This window comes from Malaclemys terrapin, chromosome 8 (assembly GCF_027887155.1).
Source record: "Malaclemys terrapin pileata isolate rMalTer1 chromosome 8, rMalTer1.hap1, whole genome shotgun sequence".
Lineage (NCBI taxonomy): Eukaryota > Metazoa > Chordata > Testudines > Emydidae > Malaclemys > Malaclemys terrapin.
In genome coordinates this window covers 14851330-14868954 of record NC_071512.1, presented here as the reverse complement: position 1 = coordinate 14868954, position 17625 = coordinate 14851330, and the positions used below count along the sequence as shown (strand labels likewise).

General features: G+C 41.7%; 1 protein-coding gene across 1 annotated transcript in view; it reads right to left on the bottom strand.

Moving 5' to 3' along the window:
• Window positions 1-9089: 9089 nt before the first annotated feature.
• Window positions 9090-17625, bottom strand: part of LOC128841408 (organic cation/carnitine transporter 2-like) — a 43377-nt gene continuing 34841 nt past the window's right edge. Inside the window, exons 8-10 of the mRNA XM_054036380.1 lie at window positions 16735-16917; window positions 15864-15999; window positions 9090-14902 (exon numbers count right to left, since the gene is read on the bottom strand). Coding sequence (XP_053892355.1) covers window positions 14815-14902; window positions 15864-15999; window positions 16735-16917 — 407 coding nt within the window. The 3' untranslated portion in view covers window positions 9090-14814. The remainder of the gene's footprint in view (window positions 14903-15863; window positions 16000-16734; window positions 16918-17625) is intronic.

Below are 17625 nucleotides of genomic sequence, written 5' to 3'. Positions count from 1 at the left end.
TTTTCCTTTAGGCTGCATCCTCCAAAAATATAGGTGGGGGAGGGAAGAGAGAGCTGTGGCTGGGGAAAGTGAAAGTGCGGAGGAGGGAGGTGGTGCAAGGCCTAGAATCTGATCCAGTCTGGTACACAGAACGTTCCCAGGGATTATTATACTTCACAATTTTCGGACTCGGAGACAGGCAGAATGGGCAGAGGAGGAGAGAAAAGAACCCAAAAGCATGTCAGAGGGACAAGATAGGAGGAACTCAAATTCTGTGGGGGTAGAAGACGGTATAATTAGAGTTTCAGGCTTGGTAGTGGAAGAAAATCCCTTCTACTAAGTCAGAGAAATGTTTTCTTGATGGGTTGCATGAAGCCTTTGATCTTATTGATCACCGTGCACAGTGGCCTGGTTTTGATGCAACTTTGATATCTCTAGGTTTCCTGTCCTCATGACTGGCCCTTGTTTCCAGCCTGGGAAAATCAGACAGACTCTCTTTTCCCTTTCTATTTAGAAAGTGCAGAGAGATTTTACAAGCATCTCCACCCAATAATTAAAATTCTTATTGTCCTTATTAATAACTCTAAATATCTTTCTGCCACACTACTCGGTTCATTTACAGATGACACAAACATTACTGAAAGCAACTGCACAAACTTTTTTTTTTTTTTAGGGACGGGCATATTAAACTGATCTGATGTCCCCAGCCGGCTGGGAGCACCTGGAAATTAGGGATCAACAAGTTGCATACAGAAATGTGGTCTGTGGGATAAGTTAGAAAGGAAGGAGAAGACATAAAACAGAAGAGGATAGGGAGCCGTTGGGAGAGACAAGCAGGGAGCGAGAAGTATGTCTTGAGTGGACAGGGCCAAAAAATAAAACAGACCTCCGAGGTGGGTCTGAGATAGATGTTCACTGGGAAACCGGTGCTATAAATACAGATACGTGATGTCTGGGTCCAAACATTTCCTTGTGAGCTAAAAGCATGGGACTGCCGAGGAATGCAGACCCCACACTTCTCTGCAGCCATTTTAAGCCCTGAAGGTGGTCATGGATTATCACAGCTAATCCCTCCCAGAATCATCTTCACAACTATGGAGGAGCCAGTGTATGGAGACATGGCTAAACAGCAAACATTGAGTCACAATAGTACATCAACAACAGCCCTGTCTACGTTAGGCTTCTTGCCAGAGAATCCTCCGCAATGCGAGTGCTAGCGTAGGCATGGAATTGGCTATCAGTGGGGTTTTAAGCACTGTGTTGGCTCTACCTGGAGCCCTGTTTCTCTTAGTGCATCCACCATTGGCAGCAACAGTGAGAAACAGGGCTGGTCAAACATTTTCCTTCGCAACGGTTTTTTCCATGGAAAATTGGATTCACAACTAAATGAAATTTTTCACAAATCTCTGCTTTCTCTGGAAAACTTTTTTTTTTGGGGTCAAAAAATTAAAATTTTTCAACTTTCAAATTTCTGATGAAAAAAATCAACTTTTTCTATGGAAAACCCTCCATTTTTGAATCAGCTCTAGAGAAAAATTGTTGACCAAAACAAAAATCATCTTAGCACCAACATCCTCCCTTGCCCTTATCTGTATGTAAATGTGGTAAAGGGACTCGACCCTGTATGGGGAAATATGACATAGGGTGTGTTCAGGGTGAATGCATTGTCATTTTTCTATGCAGAGGAGGTAGCCCCTCCCCTCAGAGGGAGGAGAAGTGACGACAGAAGCAGGCAGTGGGGAGCCGCAGAGAGAGAGAGAAACAAGAGGAGGGGAGAGGATAGCCAGAGAGACGGAGGGAAACTGGGACTTGAGAGAAACCAAGAGTAAGCAGAGACAATAAGGTTGAGCAGGATAGACAGACATGGAGAAGAAAGTCCCTTTAAAGTTGGCTGGTCAGTCCATGTTTGATGGTGTGCTCCTGACTGGTCGTCTCCTATCCTTGATTCAGGTGGTCCCAGAGATCTGGAACAGGAGAACCAAAGGTCCTTTACATCCAGTGGGTCTGGTCTAATGTGCACCCCCACAAGCAAGCACCGCTGGAGTCAGGTCTATCTCTTCAGGATGTCACGAGAGGTGCTTGAGCTCAAAGACTGACTTGGGCATTAGCACCCAGTGAGGGATCTGGGGAAAGGGAAACCTTGAATTAAATAAAATAAATAACAACAACAACCTATAATAGTCTATGCACACATAGATATATACATAATTCTTTATTGAGAGAGTTATATTTAGTTAAGTATGCTTAGTCGTAAATTGTGTGTGTGTGTGTGTGTGTGTGTATATATATATACGGTTATAATTTTTTATGTATACCTATTCTTCTATTTAATGTTGTCAGAGGTAGGTGGAATCCAGTTCTGTTTATTCCAGTTTAAATAAAGTCCCCTTTATCTTATTTTTTTGACAACCAATTGTATTAACTTGGCTACCATTAAATAATCTTTTATCACAGTGTAACACTTCCCTCAGCTCTCACATGCTAGATAAATTACATCACCTCCACGACAGACCATTACTAAAGCTTGGTTGGTGGTTTTAGGACAGGGTGACCCTTGAATGTATTTCAAATTATAACACAATAATCTTCCTCTGAGATGTCTGTTTACACCTATATCAAGCGATGGCCTAACCCTAACCCTGGGGAAAGAGTATGGAAGAAAATGACTCCTACGAAGGGTGAAGCCTGGTTAAAAGCAAAGCTAGTAGGCAACACTGATGAAATGCAGTCGGTGGAGCTGCAACCTACTGGTGATTGCTCTGAATATTCTGGTTCCACCCCACAAGTTACGTTGTCCAATTATATTTCCTAAAACCAAGCTTTCTTTACTTGCAAACTTGATTAACACATCTACACAGGTTCCCATCCAAAGAATAATTATCTTTCAAGCAAGAGCAGGAGGCTCTGTACATGGCTGAAATCTGCACAATGTCATACAGCTGCAGATAGTAATGCAATATGATGCAGAAGCCCTTAGGTAACATTGTAAAACATATTTGGGACCCTGGGTGTGCCACCAAAAGGACTTAATTCCTATCCAAGCCATATAAATGCCAAATTTCCCATATTACTTTCAGCTTTACAGTGAAAAAGGCACAAACCCCACGCTAAAGAGACAATCAATTAAAAAATAAAAATAAATCTACATGGGGTTTGTCCCTCTTGGGTGCTCCTGGAAGATACTTGTAGTACAGACAGCATGTGCTAAATAAGTCTCAGGGCTTAAAAGCGGATTTTTTTCTACCCTGAACTACAATTGTAAGAGAAGGAAAGACACTGTCTGAATCCTGGCGGCTTAGAGAACAACGTTAAGAGCCTTGAGATTGTTCATGGTTCAAGACAGTTAATGAGTAAATCAGAAGGAAATGAATTAAGTTCATCCCAGGGTCAAGAACCATTCTGCATTTCCAGATGGAAGCAATTAAGATCTCTTAAGAAACCAAACTGTTCAAAACTGCAGGAAGAGAGAGAAAGAACGTCTCCCTCACTCGCTGATATCACAGACTTAAGTTGGGAATGTCTGAAAAAAGAAAACTGGCACTTTAGGCAATAACCCAGCCTTCTCCTGTGCAAACCGCACGCTTAGTAGTGTTTTAACTTCTGCACTGCTCCAGGCAGCACAGTGCCATTACTGGGGAGTTCATTTAATGACTAGGTGCTTTAAAACCATTTTATTTAGTCTGAGGGATTAGTCAGTCAGTCAGTCAGTGTCCCTGGGCACTTCCTGTTAATCAGTCATATTATCTACCTAGTCTCTAAGTAAAGATAGGAGGAATTAGAGACAATGACAATATTTGCAAACTGAGATTGTGTCTAACTTTTAGATATGCAGGCAAAGAGATATAAGTGAGCAGGCTAAGTATTGTTAGCACAAGAGGTCACGGGGATAAGAAAGTGGTTTCCCTGGAGACATGTACATTCATCTCTAGGATCTGGCCTAGCTCAGATGCTGTTCTCGCTCTCTCTCTCTCTCTCTCTCTCTCTCGTGGGCTGTCATATCTTCACCTGGATTTTCAGAATGCCTCTCACTGGTCTTAAATTACCCACATTTCAAAGCAATAAGACAGCTCCTAGCAGGTAAGGTGATGATCTGAGACCAACCACATCACTTTCCCAAAACATGGCTCTTTTTTTTTTTCAGGGCCAGACCACAATGCTACAAGTCACAACTTTGGCCCGTTCATGCAGCTCTTACAGCAGCATGGCTCTTGGGTCGAAGCTCTCACACTTTGCCTGCAGCAGCTGTTTGTAACTGCTGTAGACTCCCTTTTTAAAATAAATGTTGCTATTTTGCTGTATACAGTTGCCCAACCAACAGATGTGTCCAGTACAAATACAGAGAGCAGAGCAGGGTCAGGATATAAACATTGAAACCACAGAATAAAATCCAAGAGGAAAAATGTTTTAAAAAATAAATCCAAAAAGCTATTTAAAGACTGTAAATCATTAGCAGGCTAAGTAAGGAGGAGGGATGGTCTTTGGTTAAGGTAGTAGACAAGGGATAATATTTTCAAAAGCACTTAAATGACTTAGGAGCCTAAGGCCTATTTTCAAAAACGACTTAGGCACTAGGCACCTAAGTCTCAGTGAGACTTCTGAAAATCTCAGTGAAACTTCTGTGAGGCTCCAAAAGTCTAAGTCACTTTTGAAAATGGAACAAGGCCTAGATTAACGTTCTACTTTTTCAGAAGAAAGATCTCATAGTCTGAGTTGCCTGCATGAACTAAATTCTTGAGAGATTTTGCTTAAAGATAGCAGAAATCTCACAATAACACACGATGGGCCTTGATTTGGCCTCAGACTGAACTTTAACCAGAATTTAATTTGGATACAAACCACTGGAGATCCTGGCCCATGACTAAGGCTTCTAGTCACTAATGGTAACACAAGTAATAATGATACTTCAAACCTAAACAGGAGTTTACCAAACTTAATTACAGTATCACAAATAAATTTCTTAGGCAAATAAGGTAACTGTGTTTAAAAATTATCTGCTGATTTAATACTTTGGAGAGAAGAAAACTTAAGTGTGGTGTGACTGTAGTAGGATCAAAGAAGTAGGGTCCAGAGACACAAACAGTGGCAAACCAGAAGAAAAAAAAAAAAAAAGTATGAACCACTTGGTTTCTAGTAACAGACCGAGAATTCAGACTGTGGGATTTAAAGAAAACAAAGAGATAAATCCATTAACCGCCACACTCTATGGGGCAAAATAATGAATGGCTGTTTAGTCCAAACTCATTCAGATTAGTTTAAATGTACAGTAATTACGTTGTAACAGGATAGCATCTAAGCACACACCTGGTAGCCAAGCCTAGTTTAAATATTATAGGACCCAAATCTGACATCTCTTTAAAACACTGAATCTAATGGTGAATAAATCTAATATTTTGATGTCTTTTTCCTCTCTGGGGAAAAGTTGCTCAGTTTCCATGTCTCTTCATTTTTTGGCCTCTCTACTAGATTACCAACAGAGATATCAATTGTAATAGTGGTTTTCTTTTCCTCAATGTTGAAGACACCATTTATCTATTAGGAACTGCTTGGATACCTTTTCCAGGTAGCAGCCACCTAACAGCCATCAGATTGCAACTTCGGGTCATATACCAAACTGGGTCAAATGTGACGTGATGATATAGATGAAAGTGTATGCTAGTTAGTGGTGCTGGAACAAATTTGTATAGTGGGGGTGCTGAGAGCCATTGAACCAAACTGTCAACCCTGTGTAGGATGGAAACCACTTCAAACCCTGGAATGTGACAACGCCTCTAGTTCCAGCACCTATGATGCTATTCCCAGTTTCCTGACCTCTCCTAGTTGCCTCCATTATATGAAAGACAATAACAAAAGCTAACCTTGCTTCTGGTAGTTATTTCTACTTTTCTAGAACTGTACAATATAATACAGCATGAGTCACAAAGACAAATGATGGGGATCTTGGCCATTCAGTGGAACAACTTGCATGACCCATCTATTTCAGGCTGTGCAAGAAACAACCCATCTAGTTTTGACCTGTACACCAGTGGCTCTCACCCTTTCCAGACTACTGTACCCCTTTCAGAAGTCTGATTTGTCTTGAGTACCCCCAAGTTTCACCTCACTTAAAAACTACTTGCTTACAAAATCAGACCTAGAAATACAAAAGTGTCACAGCACACAATACTGAAAAATTGCTGACTTTCTCATTTTTACCATATCATTATAAAATAAATCAATTGGAATATACTTATGAATATACTTACATTTCAGTGTATAGTATATAGAGCAGTATAAACATGTCATTGTCTGTATGAAATTTTAGTTTGTACTGACTTCGCTTGTGCTTTTTATGTAGCCTGTTGTAAAACTAGGCAAATATTTAGATGAGTTGATGTACCCCCTGGAAGACTCCTGTGTACTCCTGGTTGAGAACTAATGCCACAGGCTATCGCAGTAGCAGTTCAAAAAGACTTTGTATAGTGCATCTCAGAGCAAGATTTCCAGGAGATCTGTGGTGTTTGTAAGCAAATTATAATTACTGATGCTCTTGCTGCAAATGGCAATAGCAAAGGCCTAATGGGGAAACATCCATTGAGGAACCTGGCAGTGGGAATGGGAAATAAAGGGGGTTGGAAAGGGTATGTGCAGGAGACAAAGAAAGGCAAGAGAGACAGGTGATGCGAGATACAGATTTATCAATTCTAAAGAGTCATTTATGTCCTACTACAGAGTTACATGGTCGGATTCTCAAAAGGTGCTGAGCACTTGCCCCTCTCATTGACTTAAATGGGATTTCTGGCTGCTCAGAACCTCTGGAAGTGAGGCCAACAGATGGGCTCGTGTACACTCCCATATGTGAACCTTGAGTAAAATTCTTAATGATTTATTGGGTGCTATATGTAGAATGTCTGAATGGATGAGGTAAACATCAGCAACTGCTGTTACAGACACAGTGAGCTGAGCGAATGGTGCCATCTGTTGGTGGAAAATATACATACCTGACCAGATACCCTAGATTAAGAAACTTCCTTCCTCTTTTAGGGTTTGTCTTCATTTTAAGCTCAGGGTATAATTTGCAGCGTGATAAGATCAAGCTAGCATGTTACAAACAGAGGGCAGCCCCAGTGGCACAAGGGGCTAGCTGCCTGGAGGACATACGTTTCTGAGACATAAGGAGTGACAAGCCCCTCCCTCTTCTTGCACCACCCCAACTACTCTATTTTGAGCATACTAGCTCCATCACAGCTAGCATGGGTAGGGCTCCTTGATTAGGGTGACTAGACAGCAAGTGTGAAAAATCGGGACGGGGGTAGAGGGTAATAGGAGGCTATATAAGAAAAAGACCCAAAAACCAGGACTGTCCCTATAAAATCGGGACATCTGGTCACCCTACTTGACTTGGGAATTACATCCCGGGCTCGAAGCATAGACATACTCTTGGCTAACTAGCATCTGTGGAGGAAGGGCCGGTACGGAAGTTACCTGGCAAAGTTCAGTTTCTCGCTATTGTAATGCTGACAGACAGTTGTTGGCGGGTGGGTGCGATCAAACTTGGGACCTCTGAAGCTTAGTGTATGAGCCTCTATTGCATGAGCTAAAAGTCACATGGCTCTTAGCCAAGTCTGTAGCAGACTCCTCAATCTCTAGATCAGGGGTCGGCAACCTTTCAGAAGTGGTGTGCCGAGTCTTCATTTATTCACTCTAATTTAAGGTTTCACTCTAATTTAATGTTTTTAGAAGGTCTCTTTCTATAAGTCTATATTATACAACTAAACTATTGTATGTAAACAAGGTTTTCAAAATGTTTAAGAAGTGTCATTTAAAATTAAATTAAAATGCTGATCTTACGCCACCAGCCTGCTCAGCTCGCTGCCAGCCTGGGGTTCTGTTCACCTAGGCCGGCAGCATGCTGAGCAGGGCCTATGGCCAGGACCCCAGACCGTGGGGGGGGGTTTCAGGGATCAGGGCAGAGGGCTGGGGGAGGGGGTTCAGGGCAGAAGGCTGGGGTGTGTGGGGGGCGTTCAGGGATCAGGGCAGAGGGCTGGGGGTGTGGGAGGGGTGCAGGTCAGAAGGCTGGGGGTGTGTGGGGGGTGCAGGTCAGAAGGCTGGGTGTGGGGGGGGTTCAAGGGTCAGGTCAGAGGGCTGTGAGGGGTGCAGGGCAGAAGGCTGGGTGTGTGGGGGGGTTCAGGGCAGAGGGCTGGGGTATGGGGGGTGCAGGGCAGAAGGCTGAGTGTGTGTGGGGGGGGTTCAGGGCAGAGGGATGGGGCTGTGGGGGTGCAGGGCAGAAGGCTGGGTGTGTGTTGGGGTGGGGGGTTCAGGGCAGAAGGCCGAGTGTGTGTGTGGGGGGTCAGGGCAGAGGGCTGGGGTGTTCGGCTCCTGAGGGTGCTCCCAGCCCCCTGCCCTGAGCATCTCATGGCAGGGGGCTGGAAGGGATATGCCCTGTTCCACCCCCCTCCCCCAGGCTCCATCCCTACCTCTCTCTACGGAGCTGTGTGCACGCTGCCGCTCTCCCCCCCCCCCCACCTCGCTAGGGCCACCAGCTGATTGGCCAGGGACGGAGAAGAGGAGCAGGAAAGCAGCATGCTGGGGGAAGAAGTGGGGGCTGGGGGAAGCTTGGCTGCCGCAGGACCAAGCTTCTGCCTCCTGCCCCCGCAGGGGAGAGCGGTGGGCGGGGGGGGCGCGTGGGCCGTGGCCGTGGCAGGGAGCTGCGTCCCACTCAAAATCGGCTCGCGTGCCGTGTTTGGCACGCGTGCCATAGGTTGCCGACCCCTGCTCTAGGTGGTCTAAGGTGCCACTAGAGAAGGACAGAGAACCACACCAAGCGGGCATGGGTTACATAATTCCTTTGCATCCCAGTCACCTCTTTGCAAGCCTGCAGCCTGCACTCATTTGGCTGTGGAAAGTGGCAATACTCCCCTTGGTGAAGACCGAAGCGTGACATTTGTTTAGAGCAAACTTGACTTGAAATCCATGAGAAACGGCTTTGTGCCATGTGAGATGAAGCATGATAAGGCCTGCAAGGTTTGAAAAAGGGAGGAGGGGTGGCCAAAAAGGCACTGGACAGTCCATATTTCATCTGGCTAACAAAAAGAAAAAAACCATGAAGGCATAAAAGAACACCAGGACAACACTTCATATTTGGAGTTCTCTTTAGAATGATTTTATTCAGAATATTACAAATAATCATATCACAATTTTTACAGGAAAATGCTTTAAGAATCAACTATTTTAAATCAACCTTGTTCTACTTAAAGAGTATTTACATTCACCAGAAGAAACCACTCTTTGATTTTGAAAATATTTGGCTTTCTATATACAAGGCTCTGGGCATAAGTGGTATCATAAAGTGCCACAGGATGCATTTGCAAGCAAGGCACTACGCTATGTAAGCTGATTTCATGTTGTCATCAAATCATTTCCAGCTGTCCAAGTTTAGGGCCCCAATCCTACAAATAGTAACACAGACAACTTTATTCACAGGAGGAGTCTCACTGAGTGCAATAGGACTACACCAGTGAGTGAAGCTACTTAAGTGCTTGCAGGCTTAGGGCCTTAGAGAGCAATTTATAATAATGGATGAGCCACTTGGAGCCAGGACATAAAGGGCACAGTTGTGGTGTCAAGCCAGGCGTCTACCGCACCAATGGCAAGCACTTTCCAAGACATCTTCTACACCGTGGCAGTATTATTATGGATCCTCTGAACAAATGAAAGCTATTGAAAGAAGATAGTCTCACCATGCACTTGGGAGAATAATGTAAATTTTAAATGTGCCCTACATTCAAAAGGAAGCACTCTCAAAAGTGTGGTTTTACATAGCACCAGGGAAGGAGTTTGTGAGTGAAAGCATAGGATTGGGGACTAGAAAACCCAGGTTCTACACCTGGCTCCGTAACAGACTTTCTATGGGGCCCTGGCCACCTCCTCTTTGTGCCTATCTTTCCCAATCTGTAATTTAGGAGTACGAAAGGGGGTGGTGTACCAGCACTGGTGAAGCTAACGTCACAAGTGCTCTGAGATCAGCTGGTAGCAGGTGCTACAAAACAATAACCAATTAAAATTAACACTATATTATAATGTTAAATTCATAGCCAGATTCAGAAGTAAAGCTAAAAATTCTAACTGGTGCTCAGAAATGGCAGATAATCATCCTGAGCATTTACATAACTCTTCACAAGCATTCATTAATTCCAACACCCTTGAGAGGTGGTATTATCTCCATTTTACTGGAGATACTGGGAAACTGAGGTACCAAGGCCAAAGTGACTTGTCCAAAATGATAAAGGGAGTCAATCTCAGAGCTAGGATTAGAACTTGGGTGTTCCTGGATCCTAGCCCTGTGCTCATGACCACTACGCCATGTCTCTCATAACGATGGTGGGGGTTGTCTATCAGCAAGGAATCTTATGTACCATACAGGCAACGATTCTTAGCAGATGAGGAAAAGAATGCATGAGCCATTCTGAATTTTCCAGCTTTTGTAGATTTAAGACAGCCTGAATCCATTTTGCATGCTACCCTGGTGTAAATATTACAGTGAATTTACCATCTTAGCACAACCCCTCATTCAGGGGTAGATTTTGCCACCCTTCCAATGAGTAGTACTTTAATCCTTGGAAAACAATAGGACTACCCACAGACTAAGGTAAGGATGACAGAACAGGGCCCTCAGTTATTAACTGAAGCACAGTTAAAGTCTTCTTTATAGCCACACATTTATGTTCTGTATACTATATCTGCTGTTAACATACTTGTAAAAATGAAAAATGGTACAATTTTAAAAGCCTTTACATAATAGCAGACGGAATTACACAGTACACCTCGATGACCTCACCTTGGAACTCTACTGGTACTAAAGGACCCTGTTCTAATGTTACTGTCATAGGGGTCTTTCTGGTTTAGAAAGTAATTCATGGAAGGAGGAAGGCTTCTATTAAATGTACGTGTTGGCTTTTTTTTAGAAAGAATGGAGCATTTCCAAAAACCTCAGTTTGTAAAAATGTTATATTCAGATCAGAGCAGTTCAGAAGGGCCCAATGCCACCGCAACCTACAAAACACTAAAAATAAGTGACAGGCCAACAGAATCTTTAAAGACCATTACGGAGATGATGTCTTGAAGCTACAAAGGTCTGAACATGTAGCACTCAAAATGACTCTGCCAAAGTTTAGATACAACATGGTGCCACCAAAATGTTCTACAAGTATCTACAATTGTGCTAAGCACCTCCAGACCTTACCTTCTATTGCCATTACTGATGTCACTGTTGATTCAGGTAATCATTTTCAGTGTTCCTCTAGTCTAGATTTTATCTGTGACTCTCTTCACCTGCACATTGATCTTATTAACATACATCTCCAAAAGAACATAGGAGGAATATTTCAGTTAGATTCTGAGCTGGTTTTTATTTTACTAAAATTAGTGCATTCTTTTCAAGATCAGAGAATCCACGGAGTCATACCGAAAAATAACCCAGGTGGGTAGTGCCACCCATTAACAAAACCAATAGTGAAAACAGTGCATGGGATAAACTGTCAAATGGGAATCAGATTAATATACCGTATATACTTGTTCATTAGCCCATTCGTTTATAAGCCGACCCCCCCAAGATGATTAGGTAAAAATAGCAAAAACCGTATGACCCTTTCATAAGCTGACTCTATATTTCAGGGCTTGGCAAACTTTGGCTCCCAGCCTGTCAGGGTAAGCCGCTGACGGGTCGGGACGTTTTGTTTACCTGAAGCGTCTGCAGGCATGGAGCCCCTCAGCTCCCTATAGCCGCAGTTCACCGTTCCCAGCCAATGGGAGCTGCGGGAAGTCGCGCGCCACTTCCCACAGCTCCCATTGGCTGGGAATGGCGAACCGCGGCTACAGGGAGCTGAGGGGCTCCATGCCTGCAGACACTTCAAGTAAACAAAATGACAATGTATTAGATATTCAATTCAATGATTCTATAGAGTTTAAAATCATCAAATTTTGGTGTAAACCCATTTATAAGCCGACCCCTGCTCTTTGATGCGTCACTTTTTTACCAAAAATATTCGGCTTATGAACGAGTATATACAGCATTAATATCCATACACTTTACAGCAGCATGGAGGATATTTTGTGTTATATTTTCCATTTTTAGAAGACTAATGTGCACTAAAATACATGCTGTGATATCAGAATTGTTCATTATTGCCATGGTATATCTGCCTTGCATCACAACTGAGAAATTCCCCGTTCAGCTGGCTCAACCATTGTCCTCAAGATTGCTCAGTAAACATTGGAACATTTAAAAAAGAAAATCTCATTGCCCAGTGACATAATGGAATAAATCAGTGGAGGAAAGTAACAGCTAAATGAGGTGTTAAGGGCATTTCAGACCTTGGCCAGGAGTTAATTCCAGTTTTAGATTAGGCATCAGTTAAAAGCCCACATGCTGTAAGACTTCAAGTTATATTTTAGAACAGATTCCAATGATCTCATGCATAGGACACAGAAAGTCAGTATGTCTGCACTTTGACCTTGAGGTGTAATTCCAGGTGTTTGGTGCTATTAGCCCCTCTTGCCACACGCACTGCTGCAGCTACATTCTGTTTTTAGCAGGCTAGCTCACTGCCAGCTAACGCAGGCGTGTCTCCTAGAGTTGGGCATTACACCCCCAGTGCAAAGTGTAGACATATGCTCTCTAAGAGGCTGTTTGTGCCCTTCTGGTAGGAATGTTGCAAAGTGCAATTCTTAGGCGGGGAAAATGCAAATATAGTCAAAACACTGTAACCAGAGTTACCCAAAGCAGACGCTCTTGTCTTGACAGAGTGACAAGTCCCTGCCAAGTGGATTTTATAAGGCAGTGGTGTATGATTTGAGACCAGTGTAGAGTATGGCGTTGACCTGTGTCAATTTTGCAAATCTCACTCCAGATCTCATAATGGCCCTAACAGGACAAGGAAATGTAGAAGGGCAGAGCGAGAAACAACGAATCTCCCTTTAAAAGTTAATAGGGGCCTTGCATGTTCCTTGCAGCTCCCTTTTACATAGGATAATGTCAGTTCTATACCCCAAAACACAGTAATACTTGCCAACTTGTAGTTACTTCCATCAGATGATGAAAGACATACCAATGGCACATCTGATAGAGATTGAATAGATAGGGCTAAGGTACATAAAATCTCACAACTTTAGCTGTGGGCAGGCAGAACTACAGAATCAGATCAGGGTCAACTCACACACAAACAGCACATGCAATGTGCATGCACATAGTAAGGACAAGAAAGAGAGGAAGGGTCTACAACATACTTCTATAAGGCAGGAGGCACTGTACCAAACCTGTTGCTACAGCATGGTCTTCAGGGAGAGAATAAGGCACGCTGGCTATCAGGATAATTAGCTGCTGCTAAATTTAACACAGCAGTAAAATGTTAAATGTTTGTAAATAGCTGCTTTTCCAGAAAGAAAAGCCTCTAACAGCTTTGATTACTGAAAGGTAAGACTCTATTTATTAAACCGTTCCAAAAAAATTAAAGTACCACAGAATGCTTCATGAAATTCATTTCTTAAACCTGTCCCAGTGTGAAGAAATGTGCTTTCAGCATTGTCCAAATGAGAAAGAAACAAGTTTTCCTGAAAGAAACACAAATGCTACGAAGGCAGCTTCTGCAATCAAAGGAATTGGCTCTTGGCAGATTTTCAACACGATTTCTTGGTTTTGCTCTTTAATTTTTTTTCCACTGATTTCATGATATTTGTGAGAAAACAGAACATGTGAAATGACATTCTTGGCTCTTAGTCGAGCTTATGGCCAGGACTTGTGGCTAAATATTGATCTTAATTATACCCATGTAATCCCCGCACATTCAATTTTATGTGAGTGCACAGGGTACACCTGAGAGTGGAATTTAGCCCTCCATGTTGAGGAAACTGACAAAAAAAGAACAAAACAGGAAATAGAAAGTTTTGAAAATAGACATAATGCCCCGAATCAAACTGTACAAAAGATTTAGAAGGATTAGCTTACATACTGTATCCTAAAGGATAAAAGAAATACAGATGAAACCTATTTATAGTTTTAAAAATAAATAAGCACCTGGAATAGGACACACCCCAATACCAGATGTAAACAACTTCACCCTGTGGTCATATTAAAAAGATATTTGAAACAATCAGAATTACTTTGCTAGCAAAACTTAAATATTGCAAATGATTTGTGCAAGAAAATCTTCTCAATCCATTTCCAGCTAAAATAAAGTCAAGTTTTCAAATTCATTTGTCAAAGTTTTTCTTTTTTCATCCCTGAAGTTGTTCAGGAATTAATCTTGTGCAAAGCCACCTGTGTATGATTTAGGTTCTGATGTAAAATTGCCAAGCCAGGTATTTTCACCACCTTTGTTACTTTATAACAAGCTCCCTGCCTGCGGGCAGATATGTGTGTTGTGCATGTTGAGAAATCCAGTACTACTGGCAGCCTTTTCTTACAATTTGGAAAGAGCTGGCAATTTTTAACTCTTGTTAACATGAGTTATCTTAAGCTCGTTAAGGACTGAAGTCACTCCATCAGCACTCAGTAACAAGCACCTTTTAGATATAGAGGTCTACAGCAAGAGTGTCATAGTAATTCTTAAAATTATAAACTGGGTTTATCCAACATAGTTCTGTGGTTTTGACACATTAAACGACTGTGGATGGAGATCTCATGAAGGGATATACAGTATCTACGTTCATATAAAAAGAACGTACTAAAAACAGTGTTTCATTTAATAAATAAGTTTATAATTACAGGACACAAAGTGTTGCTACTAGCCCTTTCTGGAAGGAAAATTAAAAGAAAAGTCAGTTTACTTTTCAGTCCATCATCAAGTATACAGTGTAGTGTCATCAAAAAGATGTGCTTTTAAGAATCACTGGGCTTTCTTCTTCATCCTTTGAAACCCTTGTGCTATTAGATGTATGTCTGTACTTGAGTCTGTAAACAAGGAAAAATAACAAATAGTGCAAGTTCTAATTAAAACAGTACCCTCCAAAATCCTAAATGTAAGTTTGTCCATATGGGCCCTGATTCAGCAAAGTACCTAAGCATGTGCCTTACTTTAAAATCCCACTGACCTCAGTGGGATGACTCACATGCTTATGCATCTTCCTAAATCAGAAAATGAAGTGCTGTGATTCCATTGTGATTTGAAAGTGCTGAACACTTCCGATTGATACCCAAGGGACTTTTTACCTATACTCGAATCAGGAGAAATTATTTGGATGATGAACTTTCATATTATGAAACAACATTTCAACATTTTTACCATGTTTGCTACATGTCAAGGATGTTTATGTTAAAAATCTTAAATGTGGTTATACTCCTAAAAAGACTACATAAAATAGCTCATTTTTCACATGTTTATTTCCTGTGGGCACTGTGTACTCATGTACACAGAGCCACCCAACTCTGAAAGAATGACTTAGATTCTATTCAGGCTCATGAATCGTCAACAGAATCACAATTAAATTCCATTAGTAGGGCTAAATTCTTCCTTTAATGTCACCTGTGTAAATCCATCAGAGACAAGCTATACATGCCTACCCATGCTCCATTTAATTTGCTTGTTCAGTTGTTTCTCGTACTTTAATCCTTACAACTCCTTAAACTTTTTTGTTCCTCTTCTAAGAGCTCCCTCCAATTTGTGAACAACTTTCAAGCAACACGATGTATGATATGCACAGCATATTGCCGATAGTCATCTCTGCTGTAACTCAGTGGAGTTCCATTTGGTCAATTCTATTGCTGATTTGAGATCTTAATTTTTTTTTAAGTGTACCACCCCCAAAAGACAGCTGAGAATCAAACAGCTAAGAGGGAACTGTATTTTATGTGGACATTTTTCTCAGAGATGGTATAATTTTCTTAAGAGAGAAGATTAGAAGGTAACACTTACCCTTTAACCCGCAGCATCTGCTCTATGGTGTCTGGGAGAGGCGTGCCATAACTTTCTGGGAGAAACAGAGTAAGGATTCCCGTCAGCACAGTCAGGCTTCCCATGAGGATGTAAGGCAGGAATCTGTCATAGGCACCTAAAAGAACATAGGACATGCTGACCTCAGGTTTACATCACCACCAGGATGAACCAGTGGTTAATATTTGGGTCCTGTGTATAATGCAAACATACAGCGGTCTAAATTGCAGTACCATTGTGCTGCAAGATATAAATATTTGTTAAAAGAAAGTCAAGTCTGTAGTCCACATGGTTGCAAAGATAACTTTCACATGGTAAAAATCTGTTCTTATTGGCATTTCCCTGAGTCTCCAGACAGCCTGAAAAAAAAAAAGCTGAGAGAGAAAAGTGAACTGCCCCATTCATCCTGATAGGATGTCGCCTCAGAAGCCTAGTGAAGAGATACTCTAATACGCAGATATCATTGTTCAGTGATTTTTTGAGGCCAAATGTTCTTTAGGAAACTAATGGCCAAATACAGAGCCTATTATATGGGCATAATTTCTTCGAGTTCTGTGTTTCCAAATCACAAAGTATTGAGCAATGTTAGAATTTCTAAATGCCTTCTGTGAGCTGAGGTTACTCACTGAGAAGAGTAGAAGCAGCTGAGATTCTGTTATAGCATATTTGTTGACTAATCTGCGACAAATGTAGGGCAATAGCCTGGACTTTACAAGGCAAGATGAGAGCGTGACTTTAAAGACATATTGAAGCACTGATTCCCTGTTACAGAAATCAGCCTAGACTTGCAGCTGTTCAAGTCTGTTTTCAATAGTAGCCAATTTGGCAGGAGATACAATAGCTGGTATCTTACCAAGGTAAACAAAATAAGGTGAGAGGATGCTGCCCAATCTGGAGGCCATGGAACTCGCTCCAACTCCCATATTCCTCACGACTGTTGGGTATAGCTCAGCAGTGTAAACGTAAACCATTGAAAAGGAAGATGTGATCCCAAATTTACCCAGCATCACCAAGATAATGGACAGGATGTGAAGGTCTGAAAGGGAGATTCAATCAGAACATCAGTCAAACTGTAACAAGTCACTGCATCTATTAATGCCATTTTTATTTTTTGCTTCTGGTCAACTTAATTCCAGTGTTGGGGTTTCTTGGTTGATTCATTTTAACATAAAGACTCTTAATAAAATAAAACCATCTTTCTCCCAAGGTCATCCAGTCCTGCCACCTATAAAGTTTGAGAACAGAGAGACAGCTTAAGGAGAAACACATTGCCAATGTATTTCTAAGATCCTGGTTCAACCCTAGCTAGTGGGATGAGCTTTGTAATAAAACACATACCAATGTACAGGTGATTTAAAGACCAGGAGTAGCAAATAATATAACCCACCTTTCACTCTTGGAGAATAAGCAAGACAGTTCTCCCTTTCATTTAATTATTCTTTGATTTGCAATAACATGCTTATACACCAAGCCCTAAACACATGGTCAAAGCCATCAACAGATCAGTATGGTAACGATCTCTAGTGTACTTAGCAGAAGGCTACTTAATGGTGGGGTTCTAAGTATGAGATACCTTCCTTCAAATATGTTTTAATTGGCAAACATTCACTTTTTAAAAAAAGTATTGACATTTGTTTACTTTTAGTATTGTTATTTATAACAAAGGCTACCTAATCACTCTCCTGAAATTCAAGTTCTTAATGAGACCAAAGTAGGAAAAACATTATTGACAATTGGTTCTTCT